Source organism: Glycine soja, chromosome 6, assembly GCF_004193775.1.
Source record: "Glycine soja cultivar W05 chromosome 6, ASM419377v2, whole genome shotgun sequence".
NCBI classification, from domain to species: Eukaryota; Viridiplantae; Streptophyta; class Magnoliopsida; order Fabales; family Fabaceae; genus Glycine; species Glycine soja.
In genome coordinates, this window is record NC_041007.1 from 494,013 (window position 1) to 518,475 (window position 24,463).

General features: G+C 30.9%; 1 protein-coding gene across 1 annotated transcript; it reads left to right on the forward strand.

Annotated features, from left to right (window-relative positions):
* The first annotated feature begins 10,011 nt into the window (after window positions 1-10,011).
* LOC114414032 (auxin-responsive protein SAUR21-like) lies at window positions 10,012-10,311 on the forward strand. The gene has a single exon (XM_028378402.1). The coding sequence runs from the start codon at window positions 10,012-10,014 to the stop codon at window positions 10,309-10,311; it is 300 nt and encodes a 99-aa protein (XP_028234203.1).
* Window positions 10,312-24,463: the final 14,152 nt, after the last annotated feature.

Here is a 24,463-nt window from a genome sequence, read left to right on the forward strand (position 1 = left end):
ATACAAGTAACCCCCAATCCTTCAACAAACATAATGAAAGCAACTACAATCCTACAAGAATTAGATGAGCCAACATTAAAACAATGAAAAATATTAGTATCAATACTGACACTAAAATATGAGTCTTTTTATGTCTGGTTTACTATTGGCCACACTACTCCACAGTTTCGAAGCATTCATAAGCGGGGCTATTAGAAATGAAAGAAATGGAAGATAGATCAAAAGTAATTTTAGGATTTATTGAATTCATTCCTTCATTAAAGTATTACAAAGTTAATGTATTTATATAAAGATAGAAAATAACTAACTTGAGTAACCAATAGTAACTTACTCAAATAACTTATAGTAATTATAACTTGAGTAACCAACTAACTTACTCAAATAACTTCTAGTAACTAACTAAATTAATTTTATCTCTAATACCCCGCAAGTTGGAATGTGTTGAAAACATTAAAGAAGAAAGAGAAAAGAAAAAAAATTTGAAAACATGAAATATAGCGAAACATGTTGAAAATATTTCGGTCAAAACAAAAATTTCGAGAAATCTTCGACCAACTTCGATTGCTTCCAAGAGTCCAAAGCAAGCATCAAAACTTGTTGGCAAAAACTTTGATGACGAAGGACAAGAAATTGTAACCGACAGGCTCGAAGAGGTACCACAATACGGTGGCATAAACGAGCACCGCAACCGCTCCACGCCAATTCATCCACAACACCACATCAGCAACTAAGCCTTTGTCAAGAACACGATGAAAGGATGAGAAACTAAGGCAATGTCAAGATTGTCAGAAGAATGAAGGGGTTAGAATCATCAATGGCAACCATGGCCATGAGAGAAAAAAAAGAACCAATCAGACATCCGAAAGATCCCCTTAAAAAACCATTCATAAGGAGGTGATCTGCCAAATTATATAAGAACTTAATCATCAAAGGCATCCATGACCATGAGAGAAAAAAAGAATCAACCAAGCATCCAAAAGGTCCCCTTAAAAAATGATTCATAAGGGGGTGGCCTACCTAGTTATATAAGAACTTAATCATCAATGGCATCTATGGTCATGAGAGAAAAAAAAGAACCAACCAGGTATCCGAAAGGTCCCCTTAAAAAATGATTTATAAAGGGGTGACCTACCCAGTTATATAAGAACTGAATTATCCTCGTGAACCATCCAATGTGGGACTAGCAACATGCCTCCTCGAGTCAAGGCTCGGCGCCACAAAGCAAGGACTAACAACACTATCCACACCACCGGACAGAATCATAAATAGCTTCAATAGGAAACAAGAGACACGGAAACAAAAATTTCTGATACCATATTAGGAATGAAAGAAATGGAAGATAGATGAAAAGTAATTTTAGGATTCATTCATACATTAAAGTATTACAAATTTTAGGATTCATTCATACATTAAAGTATTACAAAGTTGATGTATTTATACAAAGATAGAAATAACTAATTTGAGTAACTAACAGTAACTTACTCAAATAACTTCTAATAATTATAACTTAAATAACCAATTAATTTACTCAAATAACTTTTAGTAACTAACTAAATTAATTTTATCTCTAATACGGGCAAGCATAACCAAATAACAACCTACAAATAAAATTATGGATTTAGTTACGATAACAAATATCAAGTGAGGATTATAATTTTATATATATATATAAAAGACTCCCCTCTTATATACTTACGAGAGGACTTTGAAACGAAGGGCCGCATTGTTTGTAAAGAAAGAGAAATGAACAATAAATTAAATGAGATGGAATCTATATTTTTACATTTTATTTTAATTTTTTTTATTTCTTTTCAATCTAGAGGACACTCAACTCTTACAAAAACCCTGACAAGTGTGGGTCTTGTACAGAGGTTTCCCTAGAAACCAAACCCTGAAACCACGGGGGAATCCATAATTAGAGCAAAGAAATCAGAAACATAATTGGTAGATTCTCAGGTGTGAGACTCATTGTCCTTTGCGTCATAATAAAAGTTACCAACGGGGATACACATGCAGTCTTGAAAGGTGACTTGCGACATTTTAATTGTTTCTAGTGAAAATTACAATGCTTGAATGTTATTTGGAACTTAAAACGAAAAGATATAGTAGTACGTAACTCCAAGTTCCCTCTCAAAAAAAAAAAAAAAGAAAACTCCAAGTTCAATTCAATAATAAAAACCAATTAAAATGAAGAGTGGTACAAGGTAAAAGACGAACCCTCAAATGCCAATGGCTTCCTTGTAAAGTCGTACGTAACGAAGGGAAGGGTATCCGATATATGATGTGGGTATCGGGCGCTGAATCGCTGATATATGTAGGCTTCTCTCCTCCACCAAACGGTCTGAAAACGGAAAGCCCAAATTTCAATATAGTAGCTCTCAGCATTTGAATGTTTAAAAAGCTAGCAAATTTCCCTACGAATAATTTTAAAGTTAACAAAACCAGTTTAACAGATATATTTTCAGGGAACAAATCAGAATTTTTTTATGACTTTAAGTGATTATTATAAAAATTTAAAAATTTATCATATATAACCATTTTTAATTAAATGATGCATGCATTATATATTTTAAGTAAAATTGAAAAAATAATTCATGTCTTGTCTTCGAATAAGATAATTTTGTTTACTTTTAAGTTTTTTAAGTATTTAGTATTGTATATTTATAAATTAAATTGGAGATCATTGATTAAGTGACAATAATCTGTCAATTGATCTACACTATTAATAGTTATTAAATTCAATTTATAAATATAAATAATAAAAAGATATAGGTAAAATTGTATTTTTGATCCTCCATTTTGTCTCTAATTTTGGATTTTGTCTCCCGATAAAATTATTTACGAATTTTATCCCCGTATTTAATCAAATCGCACAATGTTGATCCTCCAGTCCATAATTGGAAGTTAACGATTACAAAGTAATGTTGACGGTCACATGTCACGTTCTTATTGGATGATGACTGTCACGTGTCATGTTTTGATAGGATGTCAATTCCATGCAAGATGAAATGCATTGTTGTTTTCATTGATCAATCAGAACATGACGTGAGAGTCATCATCCAATAAAAACGTGACACGTGACACGTGACACTCACCATTACTTTGTAACAGTTAACGTCCAATTGTGGACTGCAGGACCAACACTGCGTGATTTGATTAGATACGAGGACAAAATTCGTGAATAATTTTACCAGAAGACAAAAATCTGAAATTAAAGATAAAATAGGGGATCAAATTTACAATTTTACCAAATATATATAAAGTATTGTTATAATTGTTAAAGTATAATGAAATTATGTGTTTGGTAAAAAAAAAGTAATGATTTTTTTTTTCCTACAAATCATTCTCTTATTTTATAAAATAATACTAAATAGTTGTTTTTGTTGAATTTTGGTTTAGTCCCCAGCTTATTCCCTCATTTTCTTTTAAATGAAATCAGAAGGGTTCTCATTGGGGACTAGTTTGGGTGTCAACATAATTCAAATGTTTTTTCCCATACCGACCTATGTTCTCTTTAAAAAATATATATATAGGATATGTTTGGGTACCAACTTATTTTTTACTTAAAAGTTTAAGCTAAAATGTTAGAGCTTAAAAAAATTAAGAGTTCATTTGTTTAAGTTTTTTTTTTCTTTTTTTTAATAAAATGAGCTTTTTCTATTTTTTAAACTGTTTTTTCTTAATATATATATTTTAAATAAACAAATTCTATCTATTTTTAAGAACCAAATCATATATGTTTGAAGTAAGTATCAAGTAAAATAATAAAGTAATAAAATGGAAGATTCAACGTACAACAAGAAGTAAGTATCAAGTAAAATTAAAATAGCAGGATATGGCCGGGATTTGAAGTAAATTAGTATGGCTAAAAATCTCATTGTAATTAAAAGCTTTTTTTTAAAAAAAGATTTCTTCTTCCAAAATAAGCTCCTTATAAATTTAAGAACTTTTGTATCATTAATTAGTGTTTGGCCTAATTTTTATTTATACGGAAAAAAAAGTGAGAAAAAAACTAGACCACAAAAATGCAAAAGTTGACTAAATATTAATTAAACTCATAATGAATGACGCAAACATTTTTCTCGGGAAATTGCATATGAGAAACTATAAGAAAAGGCCAAAATTATTTATACAAGTTCTAATTTTTCCCACTAAGATGTCATTGTTTTAAATTTATACTGAACTTTGATAAAATATTAAATAGGGTTCCTTTTATAAATTATTTATCTAAATGAGTATGTTTTAAAATTATTTACTCTGTTAGTATGTTCTTATACTACAACGCGCCTTTTCGAGGGACGCGTTTTCCATATAGGTAACACGTGGTATGACTTAGGACGTGTCCTATGTACAAGCGCGATTCATAACGCTGCCGCAACATGCGTGTTGGGTCGCGCTGGGGACCCAAGTGCGTCCAGCTGGCCCGTGGTCCCCCCAAGCCACTCCAAGTCACTCCTTCCCCAAAAAAAACAATACAAAGTATGTCATTATTCATTTTTTTATTAATTTTTTGATATGCCATATTAAAATCCCTGTATAGAAACAAAAAAAAAATTAATAATGACACATATAAATAATAAATAATAAATATTGAATGTCTTTTTTTATGTTTTAACATTGTCATGTACTTTGTATAATTTTTTTCCATGTTAATTTTATATTATTGTCACTTTAACGTTTCAATCTTATTATGCAATGCTTTTAAAATAAATAAAAATAAATAACGATAATGTGAATGACACATAATTATAACCAAATATTAAATTATTAAGTTACAAAAAATTACTATTTTTCACACAAAAATATAAATAAAATTACTATTTCATTTTATCGTCCGTGTAATTTGCATATATAATACAATTTACATTTCTAATTAAGTAAAGTTTAGTATTGATCATCAAAAAATTGTTACATATATAATATAATTTTCTTATTAATTTAAATTAAACGTGTTAATTACATATATAATATTTAATATAGAAAGAAAAAAAATTAATAATGACATACTTTGTATTGTTTTTTCAGGGAAGGAGTGACTTGAAGTGGCTTGGGGGACCACAGGCTAGCTGGTCGTGTCTGGATCCCCAGCGTGACCCAACGCACTTGCTGTAGCAGTACTACTAATCACGTCTGTACAGGGCGCATCCTAAGTCATATCACGTGTCATCTTTACGGAAAATGTGTTTCTCGAGGAGGTGCATTATAGTAAAAAAAATAGATCCACGGACTAAATAATTTCAAAATAAATCTATTTAAATATATAATTTATAAAAGAAACCCATTTGATATTTTTGTCCTTTGATGAAGCTTGTGGGCAAAATTAATCACGCCAAAGGAATGAATATACATATTTAAATATTGCTGATTGACGAATTCTCAGTCTCATGATATTGCTGAACATTCATCCAGCGTGTCACGTCAAAGATTAATTGAACGTTCATGGCGTTCTCTATGAAAAACGGTGGGCAAGGAACTAAGCAGAGTGCCAAATTGGACCTGTAATTGCTGTCAGTATTATTCTATGATTTATAGTGCAAGTACAGAGAGGTAGATAGTTAAATTTTTATGCAAAAAAATATTGTTATATTGTAAGCATCAATTAAAAAACATCTAGCAAGTGCTAATAGTGCAGAGAAAAATGTTTGGAATTTTTATTGCTGAAAAATTGCATATATTTACGACCTATTAATTTAAAATTTTAAATAATAATACAATTTTATATATATATATATATGACTATATTATGTAACAACATCAAAATAATTAATAACAATTATTAGATCATGATTAAAAATAATATAAACAGTTGATATTAAAATACTTAAAAATTTAAATTAACATCTAATATAACTCATAAATTTTTAAAAGATTCATTAAATAAATTATGTCATAAATATAACTTAATTATATTTTACTCATTATCATTATTATTATTATTATTATCAGTTGTTCGAATAACTATTATCATTATTATTGTTGTTATCACTACCACTACCACCATCATATAAAAAAAGATAATAAAATTTATTTTAATAATTTTTTTAAAAATTTAATAATTATATTAAATTTTAATTTCAACTTTTATTATTTTTAATTATAATTTAATGATTATTATTAATTATTCTCATGTAAAAAAATATTATCATAGCAATCATATTTTATATATATATATATATATATATATATATATATATATATATATAAGATTTGTTTTAAGAATGTCTATTGAGAATACTGTTATTTCTTTTCTATAAGCTTATTATTTATATTCTGTTTCAAAACCAACACACGCAACGAATCTAATCGAACCTACTTCTAGCATTGACATAATGATTAAACTCCAGCACTGGTTAGTAACTCTTTGCAGTCAGTCACATTATAATGATCCACTACCGCCATGATTGAGAGACCCACGCCTTTGTTCTGACAATATGCATGCATTTTGCACTGTGCAGATATATGTTGTGCTTTTCGATGTTGATTCTCTTATCATCTTAAATAAAGTAGGACAATTTTAAATAATATTTTTCACTCCTTAATGATTGGAAGATTAAGCCTTTGCAAGTTTGTTAAAAAACCTTTTGTTTTTGTTTTAAAATTAAATTTAAATATATTTTTAATTCCTTAAATATAAAGTTTATTTTTTTCGAGTCCTTAAGTTATAAAGGCGTTAATGGGATGAAAGATGTGATATACCTTTTGCAATTTATGGCAATTTTAGTTCGTACCTAAATCGTCGAAAATTTTAAAACTTCACAATTAAAATATCCGCAAGATTTCTTTATCTTAGTCTCCCTGCTCAAAACGATGCCCTTTCTATAAAAAATAATAGATAAAAAACAATTTTAAAATTTATTTATTCTAGTAACTTTTAGTAATCAACTGCGACAACAGCTTAATCGTGATACTTTTCAAGTTAGCGAATAGATGTTATTTATTCCCAACTTGACAATGAAGTCATCAAAAACTGGGTCTGAGTGTTTATGTAAAAACATCTGCAATTTGGTGTTGATATTTAGCTTCAGTGGATAATTTTGAAATAGTGGGTTATTTCTTAAAACGCCAAAAAAGAAGGTTATTTTTCAGAAAGACACAAAAGTCATAAGTGGATCTTCTGGAAGCATGTTAGCCATGGTCATGAGAGAAAAAAAAGAATCAATCAAGCATCCAAAAGATCCCCTTAAAAACCAATTCATAAGGGGTGACATACTCAACTATACAAGAACTTTCCATACTCGTTAACCATCCCATGTGAGACTCACAACACGTCTCCTCGAGACAGGGCTTGTCACCGCAAAGCGAGGGCTAATGACATTATATATTCACACCACTGGCAGAATCAGAAATAACTTCAATAGGAAACAAGAGGCACAAAAGCAAAAACGTGGCTCTGATACCATATCAAAAATGAAAGATAGATGAAAAACAATTTTAAGATTTATTCATAAAAATATTACAAAGTTGATTTATTTATATAAAGACAAGAAATAATTAACTTGAGTAACCAAACACTAACTTATTCAAATAACTTCTAATAACTAACTAATTAACAGTGATACTTCCCCTCCGAACTGCAAAGGCTCGAGCCGTCAGCTTCTTAATCACTCACACAACCCTTTCTTCTTCCCAGCGTCAACAATGTAACCAGATTTCATTCGCTCAAGCCTTCTTGTGCAGCGCATTCGTCGCTTGTTTCACCAAGGTAGCGTACATTCTCTTCCTGTTTCATTACATTTTGTTTCGATTTTGATTCAATATTCGGAATAAAGCTTTTGGCTTATTCGATTGTTTATAAACCACTCGCATTTAGAATCGTGTAATACTGAATCACTAGCATGATGGATTAGTAGTGACTACTTGTGCTCCTTCAACGATACTGAATCAAAGAGGGGAAAGGATTATAGAAGACAAAAAGAAAGGTGCACATCGGTTAGATCTCGTACATAATGCCAAACACAGTGGTAAACTGGCAATTCACTATTAATATTGTTGGGAAGTACAAAAGGCAAACAAAAATGGCCTATGGCTACTAACGATAAAGGACGTGTATATGGGATTAAATAGTGATTTCAAGGCGTGTATACTGATTCTGATATTGCAAAAGTCTGTGATTGTTCATATTGATTGTTATGTTCAAAAACGTGCCAATCTGTTTAGGGAATTGATTTGTTCCAGATTCATTTTGATTGTGTGAATTTCAATGTTTGACGATTTTAAACTATTAGAAATTATATTTTTAATTTAATTTTTCAAAATCAAAATTGTGCCATCAAAGACAGTCACAAATTGCCACATTATTTTTTATTAAAGGACTATATAAAAAGAATTACTTAATTTTGAGGAATTGAAAAAAATGACTTTTAATTTGAGGAACTAAAACAAACATATCATCATATTTAAATGATTAAAAACATATTTAAACCTTAAAATTATAAAGTGTGATTGAATTAATTAAGGCTAGTTAAATTTATCATAATTTTTTAGTACAACTTAAGTGAAATTGAATTTGATTTCTTTAAATAATATTTTGAATTTAATTTTATGAATAAAATAACATAATTAATTTTTTATTAATTTTTTTTTATAGATGTAATCAAAAGAAAGCTGATGAAAAACTTTGCACTTGTAACCCTATAAGAAAAATAATAATGAACACCATCTGTTTTGTTTTTTGGTAAATTCAAATGTACACCACTGGTTCATAGGTTTGCCGTAGTGGTGGTTCCCCGAGGATTCTGATCATTTATGCAAAATCTACAGTGATCAATTTTTTTTTTCCTCAGAAAAACATATATTCATTATAAAAGGGTACAAATGATACACATAGCTCTAATATAACATAACCAAGCATAACAACCTCATCCTTCATTATACCTCAAAAAATTACCCAGGCCCACTACCCACATATTTCCAGTACTTTATAAAGAAAGTATTAAATTAAAAAATATTTAAATTGATGTCTTAAAAACATAAAAATATTTTCAATATTTATCATACAAAATAAATATAGGTAGGAATGAATTATTGAGTATGTAAATCAATTAATGCATATAATTGTTTTATATCTCGAGTTCAAATTATGAGTATAAAATCACGTTAAATATTTAAAAAAAAAACTTTTTTAATAATTTTATCTATCTCGAATAAGATTGTGGGAAAAAAATACTTATAGTTGATTAAATAAAAAAGGAAAAATAGGAATGTTAGTAGTAGGATATAAAATTAATGACTTTGAAATAACTGCGGATGCATGCATTAAGAAAAAGTAGGTAATAGTCTGTATAATAGATTGCTAGCTGTACCACGTTGATTATCATCTAAGCCAAATATAAGTCAGGCTTTTGGCTATGAGTTCCAAAGTCACACATGGCTAAATGCTAATGCCACTGTTAGGATATTCTTTTTTTTGTAGTTGTAGCTCTGAAGAAAATATAGTAAATACTCCTACTATATAATAAACAGTCACAGACACAGCTATGATAGAGGCAGTAAGAGGTGCAGGACATATAGTACGGATGTGTGATTAATATAAATTGCATTGACGTTCCTAAGTTTTTGAGGCCCTTACGAATCGGGTCTTGTGCTAAGCCATCACATGTGAAGTGAAGGGTGTGATGATGTGGCTCTTTTCGTTTTCAGTGTACGGCACGCTGTTTTCATAGAGTGAGTGATTGAAGATTGAATTGGTGGAATTGAGTTTGAGTAAGCTAAATGAGTTCTGCCATGTGAGCGTTTTGTGACTTTCATGAAGTGGGCCCTGGCTTTTGTGGCACCATACCCCAACTAGGACTTGGAGTTATCTGTTCGATGATGATCCTTTCTGGAAATGTATGGCTTCCCACTCTGAGATACTAACACTATAAATACAAGGCCAACCCCTTTTCACTCACAAATTAAGTCAATCATTACATGATCTTCAAGTGCACGCTCCAACAATTAATATCCACTTCAGTCTTCAACACCTTGCACAATTCCTATAATCAGATCAGATCAAAATCACATTATACATATATGGGTATTCGTCTGCCAATATTCATGGCTCTTCATGCTAACAAGATATTCAAGTGGCAGCAGCATCTCCATAGTAGAAACCACTCGAATGTTCCAAAGGGTCACATAGTAGTGTATGTTGGAGAGGCTCAAAAGAAGAGGTTTGTGGTTCCAATATCTTACTTGAACCATCCTTCGTTTGTTGACTTGCTAAACCGAGTCGTGGAAGAATTTGGCTACAATCATCCAATGGGCGGTCTCACAATCCCTTGCAAAGAAGAGGCATTCATCACTCTCACCTCTCAACTACGTGCCTCCTGAACCTGAAGGATCTATCTATATATCTGTCTTCATTTTTCAGCCTGCTGTATTCAACATTTGAGTGTTTTTCCTACTGACTCCACTCTTGATAAATAGATATGTATTCCACTGTATAAAGTTTAATTATATATTCACTGTATGTGAGAAGCAAAATAGCCACTACCGAATTTAACTAATACGTACAGTTTTTGTAATTTAGACTCTAAAATTCATTTCCTGTCATTTAAAGCTTGCAAATTAGAGTTATGCTGGTCGTTCAATGCTTTTTCTAGTTACCATATTCTTTTATTAATTTGAGGCTACTGGTTCATTATTGTAGATGATGATTAAATTAAACATAATTTGTTGTAAAATCTTATATTCCTTCCGTTCATAAAGAATGTCATTCTAATTAAGTAATATTATACAAATAAAAATAATTTTATATTATCATTAATTTATTTCTAAATTTTATAGTTGATATATAAGTAAAAAAATAGTTATTATATTAAAATTTAAAATAATAATTATTTTGGAATATTTTTTTACACAACAATTATAATGAGACAAAAAGAGTAATTACTGATAACAATAATAAAATTTTAACAAGTAAATTAAATCAATATCCTCTTAAAATTAAATTGACTAGTTTTTTTTTTGGTAATGATTGCTTTTTTTATTGGTAATGAACTAGTTATTTATTTATGTGATAATTGAATTCAATTATAGTTTTCTATTCAATTTGCGTAGTGTTATACGTATATTGTTAGATAAACAAATATTAAAATCTTATTTGCATCAGGACATGTTTGCCGTCTTTTGCTATCTTAATCCCCGAGTAATAATGCGAAGTTTGTCCAAAGTCTATATAAAATTTGTGAATATAGCCGTCTCAACATATTAATTAGAGTCTTTTAATTAGGATAGTTAAATATTTTAGTGTATTTTCTCCTAAAATCTTATGATCTACATATGTATTAATGTTAATTAAAAACAAGGATTAAGCAATATTTAAAATATTTGTTTCATGTTTATTTTTAAAATTGATCATCACGTTATAAGATGACAAAAGTTTAAATCTTTATTTAACAAACCAAAACATAATTCAAGTTAGACTATATTCAGAAAAAACTAATTGAAAAAATTAACTAGAAAATATAAAATAACAGAAAAATAATAATATTATAATTTATTTAAAAAAAGATAACAAAAAAATGAATAAATATATTAAGAATAAAAATAAATAAAAAAATCTATAAAAATTTAGAAGTTAAAAATTAACGTTTTAAAAAATATTATTTTAAAAACATTAGAAGCTATTTATAAAAAATAACTTCTCAAACAAACTTTTTAGTTAGTAAAAAGAATAAAAAATTAACTAAAATATTTTGTCGAATATGATCTAATTTAAAAATATATTTTAATTTAGTTAGACCACATTAATTTCAATTTTTATAAGTGGGTTTGAAACTTAAATTTGTAAGTTTATATAAAAAACCTTAATTTCAATTTTAATATTGAGCACAAATTAAATTTTGGGTCATTTTAGACTAACCCAATCCTAGCACAATTGAACTTAACTAAAAAAAAAAACACCTTTTATCGTCAAGCTTTCATCAACTTTATTAGGTCTTATTTTAGAAGTCCAAATTGTCCAAGTTGAATTTGGACTTCTTAACCTAACTTATTATAATTTGTGATCGAGCTTGTGAGTTGTGATTAACATAAACTGAATCATTTCAATAAAATTTAAAACTTGGACTCAAATTTTGAGCAAAAATTAAATCTGAAATTTTTAGCTTGATTTGATTATTGTTCGATCTAAATTTAGCCCGCAAAATCTCAGATTTTTTTTTGGCTCATATTTGAGATCTCACATCATAATATCTTTTTAAGATCCTCACATCTTTTTAGCGAACTTTTTAAAGGAAAATTATGAGATAGACAACAAATTATTTAAATTAAAAAAAAAAACTGAAACTACAAACTAAAAACCAATCTTAATTTTAAAAACTTTAAATTAAAAATATCCTAAACAATAAAAGAATATTTTATACGGACACTCTTGATCCCTATGGTACTTGTCTTATGACAATGACAATGGATTGGATTCAAGTCCGGTAGATAAATATAGCAAAAAATAGTTATTTTTTTTAAGTACCGCATTAAGACAATATTAACATTGAATAATGAGATACGGTTGCCTTTTATATTTTGGTGTCAATTTTTTGAGTTTTTTAATTGTTAAAATATAGAGATTAATATTATAATTATAATTTATAGTTTGGGCTATCTGGGTCAAGTCTAATTAATTATGTCTTATGTGGGTTGATATTTGTTTGATTGGGCTCAAAACAGGCGCTCTGCATCGGTTAAGCTCACCTTCTAAAATATTAATGTAATTAAACGATTTTTTTTTGTAAATTATTGGCTATTTTGAAGAATTATTAATTGATTTGATTTAAAATATAATTAAATTATGAAAAACATTCAAATATTGAAAAATATTTAGAATATTAATAAATCAATAAACTGATCCATCCCATGATATATAACGAGTGAAAATGGATTAGGGGTGAGTACTTGTTGGAGGACACGCATATCATATAGGTGTGAAAATTGGTTAGGACCCTCGTGGAAACCTACCTAGTTTGTGTGAGGCATATGTCAGTCCAAGTAGATTTATTATTATTATTATTATTATTATTATTATTATTATTATTATTATTATTATTATTATTATTATTATTATTATTATTACTTGAATTTAATTTTCATACAATATCAATGTATTTTAATTAAATTCTTATATTTGACAATTTGTAAGTTTATTTAAAGGTTGAAGTCTTCTCTAACTTACATATAAAGTTAATCTCATTAGCTTATTGTTAACAGATTGACAAGTGTACTAATTTTAAAAGATTAAAATGGAAGTAAAAATGTCAAATCTAGAGGGACTTTGGTTACATGCAATCCCAATTATTAAGCAATGACGAGGAAGAGAAAAAGACACATACAAAGAATTATAAATGTGAAATTTGAAGTAAGACAAAAAAAAAGAAAAAAGATAACAAGAAAAATAAAGAATAATTTAAATGCAAAAAAAAAAAAAGATGAAATAATAAACAAGAAGAAAATAAAGATAATTAAAAGATGATATCATAATGCAATTATGTTGGGGCCTAACATGTCTTATTTGTCTATTATTTTAGATTTTTCTCTATCAATTTGGTAAATTTTTCCTATCCACATCTATTAATATGCTTAACCCGGATCTCCCACATCTCTTTGCAAAGATGGAATCATAAACAACATTATGTATGCAGAGACACAACAAAGTCACTCTATCCCTAGCAATACAATGTTGAGATGTCATTTCCCAGTTCTTTAGACATTATCATTTCCCAATAAATAACCCTTAAAACTAATGCATGTAAGATCTTCCTTGTATTTCTATTAAGGATTATCGTCTCCCGAGCGACTAACCCTTAAAGATGATGCAAGAATGAATGATAAATGAAATTAAAATAAGAAAGGATAGTAGAAAAAAAACACCTGGTTGCGTTGATAGATATGAAACATTACAATATATTTGTTGGCTTTTTAGGCTTGTCAAACCCTAACTAAGGGGGGATTTAGCCTCTCATTGTCATGAGAGATTTTTTACACTTTAGGGGGTTGATGTAGATGGAAGAAGGTGAAAAGGTAGAATGACTAAAGAGAGACGGTTTCCCCTAAGGGATAGACCCAGTGTGTGAGTTCTGTCTTTTTCTTCTGTTTCCCCCTCCTTAAATAGGCACCAGATAGCTTACTTTTCACGTTGACTTCGTGCTTAGCGTGAAAGCCCGGGCTAAGCACGACTTTGGGCTTCTTCGTGGATCTTTTTCGCGCTAAGCGTGTGTTGCGCGCTGAGCGAGAGTGCGCGTTGGGCCGGTCTTGCACGCTAGTCGAGCTTTCCAATTTTTTCTACAAGGCTTTTTCTTCCAGTTTTTGCATCAATTTTTCCTCTAAAGCACTTGAAATCTTCTTCTTTTGCATTTTGCTAATCAAAAATAAAAAAGATGTTAATTTCTTCATTATTTCATTAAAAAAATAATAAAGTAAAGAAATTACACCCACTTATTTGTTTAAATTGACTATCAAATTAACTTATATTTCACAGTTATCACCTATTTAAAGGTATTTTTTGACTTATAATATATGCATTTGTAACTTCTTTAGTGAACCATGACTTGTACAATCATATTTAGCAAATGCATGAATTGGTTAAAAGACCACTGCTAGAGCTCTACATGGGATACCACTATACTAGCCTAATGCTACTCTTCTTCATATTGCTTTTATACAAAGTACAAACTAGATCAGGATGGTATGCTTTAATCGAACATATAGTGGTGTTTTGCATTTACAAAACACATATTTTTAGGTAATGATCTAAAAAATAAACTATTGCTTTACACTCTCCTTTTGGCTTTTGCACATAGAACAGATAAGCAATTCACCCCAAATATCATTGTCTCGATAGTTTATGAGATTTAATATTTGGAGAGAGGCTTGTAATTTTAATCAAATCACCAAATTCTTTTCCACCAACTTTAATTACCATTATATTTAATAAAAATGCCTGTAGAATTTAATAGTGTAATGCTATGAGTCCAATGGGGATTAGGCATGACAATTTTCTCCGCAACTCGAGGATCCCCGCAGGGACTGCCCCATTTAGGGCCCTGCGGTCGGGAAAAAGTTTCCCGCGGGGACGGGGATGGGGATGCAAAACCCCCTGCAGCTAATTTGGGAACGGGGATGGGGACTATGCTCCCCGCCCCGCATGGTTCCCGTATCCCCGCATATATAGAATTTTACTTATATACCCTCATAAGTTATAATATGTATAACATAAATATAAGTATTAATATAATATTTTACTAGTAAAAAAAATACAAAATAAAATTACATATATATAAGTAATATCTCACAAGTCACAAAGACACAAACATTACTCAAATCCTAAAACGCAAACCCTAAAACGCTGCATCAAACATCCAGACTTTGTTCCTTGACTTCCTTCTTCACCTTTGTTCCGACTTCCTTCTTCACCTTTGTTCCTTTTTCACTACTTCACCTTCGCTCCTTCTTCACCGTTCGTTTCACCATTTCACACTGTCTTCACCCTCTTCGCTTCTTCATCGTTCCTTCTTCACTTTTCGTTTCATTGTGTCATTAGGTTCCTTAAAATCAAAGATGAAATTTTGTTCAATAGTCAATAGTTGACGATGCAGACACAACAACGCCAAGAGTATGAAAATTTTATTATATTAATTCATGACTTTTTTATATTTTCTAAACCCATATTTACATGTTTCATTGTGTAGATTTGATGTTGAAGATGTTTCATTGCACTTGGATGGAAGTATGAAGACTGGATTCGGTATTATGATATTAATTTATTGTATGAAGACTTGTAATGCTATGCTAGTTTTATTGTTTTTATTGTGTAATACTGTAATATTAATGTGTACTTGGATATTTTTTGGATGCTTTTATGTTTGTGTGATTTTATTATTATTATTATTAATTTATTTTGGTATTTTTAGTCATGTTTTAAACTTAGAATTAAACCTTAAATTTATTATTATTGAAAAATTGAGATAAAACAAAAAAATTATATTTTTTTAATAATTTTTGACATTTTTTAATGTAAAACGGAGTCTTGCAGGAAGTCAGAACGGGGACGGGGCAACAAATACCCCACCACAGGGAGCGGGGACGGGGAGCGGGGAGTACCCGCCCCCGCCCCGCGCGGGTGCCATGCCTAGTGGGGATCTAATGGAGACCACTATAGTTCCAGCCTCCAGGCTACAATTACAGGGTAGTATTCAAGTACAGTTCAAGTATTTTCTGTTCACTTTGTTTTGGAGGTCTAATTGGTCTTCAAGAGCATATAAATAGAATCCATAACTCCATCTCTGTTGTACCTTCAAAACAATTAACCCGACCGTAGGAAGCATGCTAGTTGATCACTTCATGACATTCATTTCTAAGCCATGTCTAAATGATTCTGATACATTGTGTGCTTCCCGATAGATATGATGAAGGGAACATCTGATATGTCTTAGACATGTATGGAGGAAATAAAATATGTCAGATTTTAAAACATATTAGAGTGGCATAAGGTTTTAAATGGGAACAGTACTACGTCTTGGCTTTTTCTTGATCTTTGATAAAGACATTTAAGAAAGGCATCATGTGATCCTTCGTGCCAATGTCTCTACCTAGACCCCATTTGGACCTTGCCCCTTCATGAATATATGAGGCTATATATCCTTCTGAGGTGTTTATTGATATTTGATAAAGATGTTTAAGACAGCATCATGTGATCCTTTATGCCTATGTGTCCCACTTGACCCCATTTGCATATCCCTCCATGAATCATTTCATTACCATACTCCTCTCTTAATCTATATATATAGAGAGAATCATGGTTACAGTCCCAAGCAATTCAAGTCCAAGAATTCTCTAAGAATCAAATACTTTCTATTCAATTTCTTTGAAATTCACACCAAAATAGAATTAATTAAGCGTAATGGGTTTCAGTTTGCGTGGTGTTCAAAGACGTGTGGATGTCCCAAAGGGCTGTGTAGCAGTGTATGTGGGAGAAAATCAAAAGAAGCGCTGTGTGATTCCCATATCATACTTGAACCAACCTTCATTTATTGAGTTGTTGAATCAAAGCAAGAATTTGGATTTGATCATCCAATGGGTGGCCTCACGATTCCTTGCAGAGAAGATGTGTTCCTAGGTGTCACTTCTCGCTTGCATAGGCGATAAATTAAGGAACTCAACACAGATATCATATGCAAGTGTCAATATTGATCGACCAATTAGTTTTGTAGAAATGACAAAGTCTAACCGTGTATACTCACTCTTTCTTCTTTCCATTTTGTTCCTCCCAGGAAACGGAAAGATGTACTCTAACATAGAATAGAATTATAGGAATACAAAGAAAGATTATTAATTTTTCTTCTATGAAGAGTTTGGTTTCTTTTTGTTTTAACTTTTATTTTGGTAATAGTATTTTTATTTTACCGTTAGTTTAACAAGTTGTTATTCATCTTTGTTCGACAAAAAAACAATGGTTAACTCATGAGTAACTACATATTCAATGGAAGAAATAGCAATTTTCTGTTCTTTGATAATGTTTAATTTATGATGTACATGATTTTAATTGTTTGATGAAATGGTATTTAAGTGAGCTTAGACAAAACTTAAAATTGTTATATAATGTTTAATTTTATTTTTTTAATTTCTGAAAAGTTAATATAATTTTAATTATTTTAATTAAAAAAACACATATAAACCGCCTTGGTTGTGTGCGACAATTATTTTTGGAGACTAATCCAATTTGGTGCATTGTGGCCACTAGAATAAGGCCCATGTGAACATTACGGCAGAGGCCAGATTGTCTTTCATCGCACCAGTCTCCATAGTCCATACAACCAATAACATTCTAGCAAATGCATGAAACTGGTTAATGATCACTTCCTGAGCTCTACATGGGATATCACTGTAGTAGTTTCTTCTTCCTATTGCTTTTATAAAAAGTAGAAAATAAACCTTGTCCTTTTAATTCTAAATTGGAAAAAATTCCCAATTTGTTGATTGGATAAAAAGTTATGTTTATAACACATGATTAAATCACACTTTGTTATTTCACTCGCAATGTTTATTTGTCGTCTGCTTCTACTGCCCAACAATCCATGTGGTAGTAATCACCACCATATTTGGGTATATAGACCTGAAGAGGATGCTATGCTTCAATTGAATTTTGAATATATATCCGAGTTTTACATTTACAAAAGGCATATGTTTATGTAATGATCTCACTCAAAGATAAACAACGACTCTCCTTTTTGGCTTATGCACACGAAACAGAAACGAAACACGCCCGTTATCATTGTCTCTGATAGATTATGAGACTTTTCCATCAACTTTCAATACGATTATATGTTATAATTAATAAAAATGCCTATAGGATTTAATAACGTAAAGTTGTGAGAGTCTCTAGTTGAGAATTAATTGAATAGAGGGTTGTTCGGGACTACAGTTTCAGAGTAGTATTCAAGTACATCTTAAGTATTTTTTTGTTTCACTTTGCTCAGTAGGTCTAAAAGGTCTCCATGACTACATAAACAACATCCATTACATCACAATATTTGTTTCTATATAGACAACTGAAAAAGACTATTTTCAGAATATTAAAACCCGTACAATTTCAGATCAATCCTTATCTAGGTGATCCTGGTATATGTTTATTAAATGGTTCCTAATCAACTTGATGAAAAATTGAGATGTCCTAGACATGTCTAGAAGAAAATAAGCTAGACTTAGACAGGCATTAGGTTTCAAATGGAAATGGCATTAGTTGTCTCAAGATCTTTTTGATAAAGACGTTTTAGAAAGCGGCATGTAATTCTTCATGCCAATGCCTCTTTCTCTCACTAGATCCCATTCGGCCATTGACCCTTCATGAATTTCTTGAGGCTATCATTCTGAGGTGTTTATTGATAGTTGATAAAGATGTTTAAGACATAATCATGTGATCCTTTATGCCAATGTCTCCCACTATACCCTATTTGGACAGCCCCTTCAAGAATCATTTCTGTACCAAACTCCTCTCTTTAGCTATATTATATATATTGATTCATGGTTGCAGTTCCAAGCATTCTCTAAGCATCAAATACTTTCTATTCAGACGTTCCTTTTAAAATTCACACCAAAAAAGAATTAAGCATAGTGGGTTTCAGTTTGCGTGGTGTTCAAAGGCGTGTGGATGTCCCAAAGGGCAGTGTAGCAGCAGTGTACGTAGGAGAAAGCCAAAAGAAGCGCTTTGTGGTTCCCATATCATACTTGAACCAACCTTCACTTCTTGAATTGCTGAGTCAAGCTGAACAAGAATTTGGATTTGATCATCCAATGGGTGACCTCACACTTCCTTGCACAAAAGAGGTCTTCCTAGATGTCACTTCTCGCTTGCACAGGCGATAAGAAGCACAAGACATATGCAAGTGTCAATATTTATCAAATAATTAATTGTGCAGATCTACTCTAACATGTATACTTTCTAGAAATGACAAAATATAACCATGTATACTTTTCTTGTTCCGGAAAGATGTACTCTAACATACAATTCTATGAATACAAAATTATCATACAGCCTTTTTTATTTAATATATCACGAGTTTGATCTCTCTGTTTAACCTTTATTTGGTAATAATATTTTTATTGTATTTTTAGAAACAAACAAATTTTAGCTATATCAGTTAAGTCTCTACCCATCATCATCTTCATCCTCTCGTAAACTAGACATAATTTACTGTTGCTCCAAATATGAAAAGCGAGTACTTTGTCTTGAATAGCTTTAACCACTTGCTTCCAGAAAAAAAAAAAAAAACAATTTTACTGGTAAAAAATGAAAGACTTTATTGAAATTTTTAATAAGGAACTAATTAAATATTTTAAAACATTAAAGGAAGTAAATTAGTGATTTTTTTTAAAAATAATTTTCTAAGTGTTTCAATGATTTTTTATTTTTTAATTTTTTTAGAATATTTTGATTTTTTTTATTCAGTTCAGCCTAAGGACCAGTCCATTGGCCCGTAGTTTAAGTGGGCAAGACACAAACTGGACAAAAGAGAGTTTCTATTCTCACCCCATTTTATTATTCACAACCCATACATTTTAAATTATACAGAAAGGACAAGAATAACCCCTGGACAGTAACCTACACCTCCCTTCACTGCCTCTCTTTTCAACATCGCTGTAGGTATATTTTTGGCGTTAGTGTGGTCAATGAAAATGTGATTATGTTGTGTATCCATGTCCCATAGAATCACATTTTTATTGTACAATTTTTATTTTTGAAGATATTAATATTTTTTATTTAAAGGTATTTTAATTGATGATTTTGTTATTTTATTTTATGATGCTAGATTTTATTTATTTTGGTTAATGTTTTCAAAATTAGTATCTGTTCTTAATTTATTAATTAAAATTACAAATTAAATTGTTAGGTTTTATTGATTATTTTCTTTTATATTGATTTGGGAATTTAACTAGTATTGTTTTTATTTATTTTTTAGATTTCTCATGAGTCACACGAAGGACTATCATATGTTGCTTAACAAGACCCCTAATGGAGGAAGGGGGTGATGTTGATGAGCCTGGTCAGCCATCTAGATCGACATGGAGTGACGGCTTCAGCACTTTGTGCGATAGATAATTACCATATAAAACTTAGATATTAATTTTTTTCATCAAATAATTTTAATAAAAATAAACAAAGAAATTATGATTCTATTTTGGATAATAAAATAAAATCGTGATGATTTGGTTGTGCATTTTGAGGTGAAAAAAATAAAACAGCAAAATCAGGATTTTATTATATATATATATATATATATATATATATATATATATATATATATATATATATATATTTATATTTATAGTGAAATTATGATCTCGTGGAAATGACATTGAGGGAATAATACAAAAATAACCGACGTTGGTGATGAGAATAGAAAAAGTAGGGATGAGAAAAAATGAATCTACTTATTTAGCAGGCTAGTTGGATGAAAACGGATAACTTTGGCCTGGTTTGTATGCCCTAGCGTGCAAACCCTAGGCAAGCAAATCCTTCAAATACTCACTCTATTTTGAGAATCTTGGGATCGAAACCATGGAGTTGGAAGGAAATAGAATAGGTAGAGCTTTAACTCCCGAAAACCATGAAAGAAACGTTGATACCTAACGAGAAATGATTGCAGCATTGAAGCAGTTTGACAGCTACGAAGCAGAGGTACTGATACTGACGAAGGAAGGCGTCCCTGGGATTTTCATCCTTTTTCAGTTGACATTATGAGGGTCGATCATATGGTTCCCGTTCATTTTCAGGAGCCCATAGTGGAACCTTACGATGGCACAAAAGACATACATTACCATCTAAAAGCTTTTCGGATCCAAATGCTCATCAGTGGGGGAAGTGACGCCATCAAATGTAAATATTTCGTGGGGACATTGAGGGATACTGCCCCAATACCGCTTAGATCCATCAACATTTTTGATGATTTTTCTGGAAAGTTCCTATCTCAGTTTGCTTACTAACAATTCTTCACCACTAAATGCAGGAAGAACAGATTAGAATAGTTCAACTAGTAGAAACAATAGTTAGAATAATATATAATGTCTTGTTGGGAGTGTTGGGAACTTGCTTTAGCAATAGTTTCTGATTAAGGCTGTTTTAATTTTAGTTTTGAATAAGTCAATTGATACAAATATTTTATTCTGGTGCTGTTAGTGGATTAGTTAGTTTCAGAATTCATTTGTTTAAGTGTTTTTAAATATAAGTCAGACCCAATAAAATTTAGTATGTTGTATGTAACAAAAAACCAAGGATTAGTTAGTTTCAGATTTTACATTTGATTCATATTGCTTCCTTTTTCTATCCTTAAAACAAAAAACCAAGGAAGCAGTATGAATCGGTTGTAAGCCCTTCCAAGTAGATTTCATGCTTTATATTATAGGTTCAATTTCAAGTAATTCTTGATTTATTTTTAGCCTAATTACTTACCAAACCAATTGATGTCTTCAAAAGTTGCCATTGGCTAGTTGTCTAAACTCCGAGACCGCTAGTTGTCTAAAGACAAGTTCACAAAATTTTGTTGTTTATAGAATCCTCCCCCAGGCAGAGCAGGGGTTGAGCTTATAATCAAAGTTTCAAAAGTTCTACATCTCTTCCAGGGACTCGCTTCATAGCAAGCATTACACAAACCAGCCTACATTAGTAGTTTAACTAATAACTGTTTGAAAGAAAGGGTTGTGCTCACTTGTGGAGCCATAAATCAGGTAATCTATGTACTAGATTAGAATTATGGCATTTAAAGAGGTTGCCTCCAAACAATATGACGTTTAGTACTACTAGGCAGAAGATATAAGTTACTTTACAAAAGTTTGATCAAAATATTTGATATGTTTGAAACATATGAAGCGCGCATTACAGGTCTCTTTCATAGCCATACATTTCAAAAAGGTGGGCCATCTATTCTCAATCTCATGCCATATATCCTTGACAAAACCTTTAAGACAATACCATGTGGCCTTTATTGAACGTTGTCTCTCACTAAACACAGTTGAATATCCCATTCACCATCCAATTTGATAGGTTTCCACCATCTATATGTATCCGTCGTTGGGTGTACAAGGAAACACATATCATTCTTGTACTGAAGCATGCTTCTTCTTCTATTACTTCTTTCAGCTCATTCTGTGGTGTATTGTGTGAAAAAACAAAAAGGCAATGGCTTTTCGCTTACCTGGTTTTAGACGTTCATCATTCAGTGCAAGCCAAGCATCTTCTTTCAAGGATGAGGAAGTCCCAAAAGGGTATCTTGCCGTGTATGTTGGAGAAAAAATGAAGAGGTTCTTGATTCCAGTATCATTTTTGAACGAGCTTTTATTTCAAGAATTGCTAAGAAAGGCTGAAGAAGAATTTGGTTACTATCATCCTATGGGTGGTCTCACGATTCCCCTCATGGAGGATGTGTTCTTAGATACAGCTTCTCACTTGAAACGATTATAATTCTTACCGCAAAACATCCCGACATAGACTAGTTAACTGAGAATTTTGTATAGCAGGCTTTTCTTTTCTTTTCTTTTTCGTTTTCATTTTGTTGTGTCCTCTCAAGTGGACAAATGTAATCTGAATGCGAACCTTATGAAATTATGTTGTTCACAGTTATCTGTTCATTTGGTTTATTTAAATGAACACAAATACATACACAAGCACAAACCCCTTCTAATTTTGGAGATACTTTCTATCACATAATTATTCATGTGAAGGCATAATAATCATTTCCAATATCTTCTGAGACCACCCAAAGACAGAATTTACTACGTCCTGCAACTTACAGAAAGTTGATGACCATGATGAATGCTCTTCCTTTTTAGGCATAGGTATAAAATACCCAAATTTTCAGAAACTCAGACCATAATGATCGTTCAACTATCAATATGAAAATTTCAGTGTGTGACAATGTTTGTTATCGGGGGCTAAAACTTGCATAAAAAATCATTGCCCGTCTTTACCTGAGCAAATTGAAGAAATGGATATAGTAATAATTGATCCAAGCTTAGAATGATGTCTTAGTCAACAATTAATTTTACTTTGAAAAAATATATAGTTGCGATGAAGAAAATCACAGGGGCTCCCTGTGCACTTCACATGGATTTGTCGTTAAGATATATAGTTGTGAGAAAGCACAACTGCACAAGTTATTAATTTTGAATAGAGTCATCTTAGTATATGAAAATAATAGCAACCCTAGATTTAAGGTTCCTATCAGCCAACTAGCGTTCCCTGAATCATCATAATCTCCTTTTATTTAAATGACAGAAAACATTTACATGTAGCGAAGAGGGTAACTAGACAATAGGAATTGCACTTCAGATTATGTATACTAATATTTCTAGACAAACAGCCTTTCACTAGCTAGAGTCATATATAATATGGGTATTGAATTAACTACTCCAAATAGATGGTAAATCCATCAACTAATACAGTCAAGCTTAGCAATGTCATGGCCTTACAATTCCCTGCGGAGAAGGCATTTTCATTAATCTCACCTCTGGCTCACATCACATGCTGCATAAGGGTATTTTCTTGTGTTTTCAGTAGGATGAATAAAATAAAAGCCAATATTTCTCTTGTGAAAATAGTGTTCCAATCAACAATTTGTAGTAATAATGGTATTTTTTAAATACCCTTTCAAAGGATTATAGAAGCTAAAAATTTCAGGTTAGAATTAATCTCTCTTTGGGGAAAACGGTCACACTGCAAACAACAAACAGATAGCCACTAAAGTTAAGTGCCAAGATTGACAGCAGTTGGAAGTTGGAACATGTCAAGGATATGAATAAATCTGCGTTATGCAAGTTTCTCAAAAGTGTAATGCTCAATTCTTTAGGCTAAAATCACAAGGACTCCCAATGCACTTCACATGGACTTGTCGTCAAAGTAGTTGTTTGTTTGTTTGTTTGTGAGAAAGCACAAGCTACTAATTTAATTTAAATGGAGCCATCATACAATATTTAAGCAACAGCAGCCTTTTATTTCAAT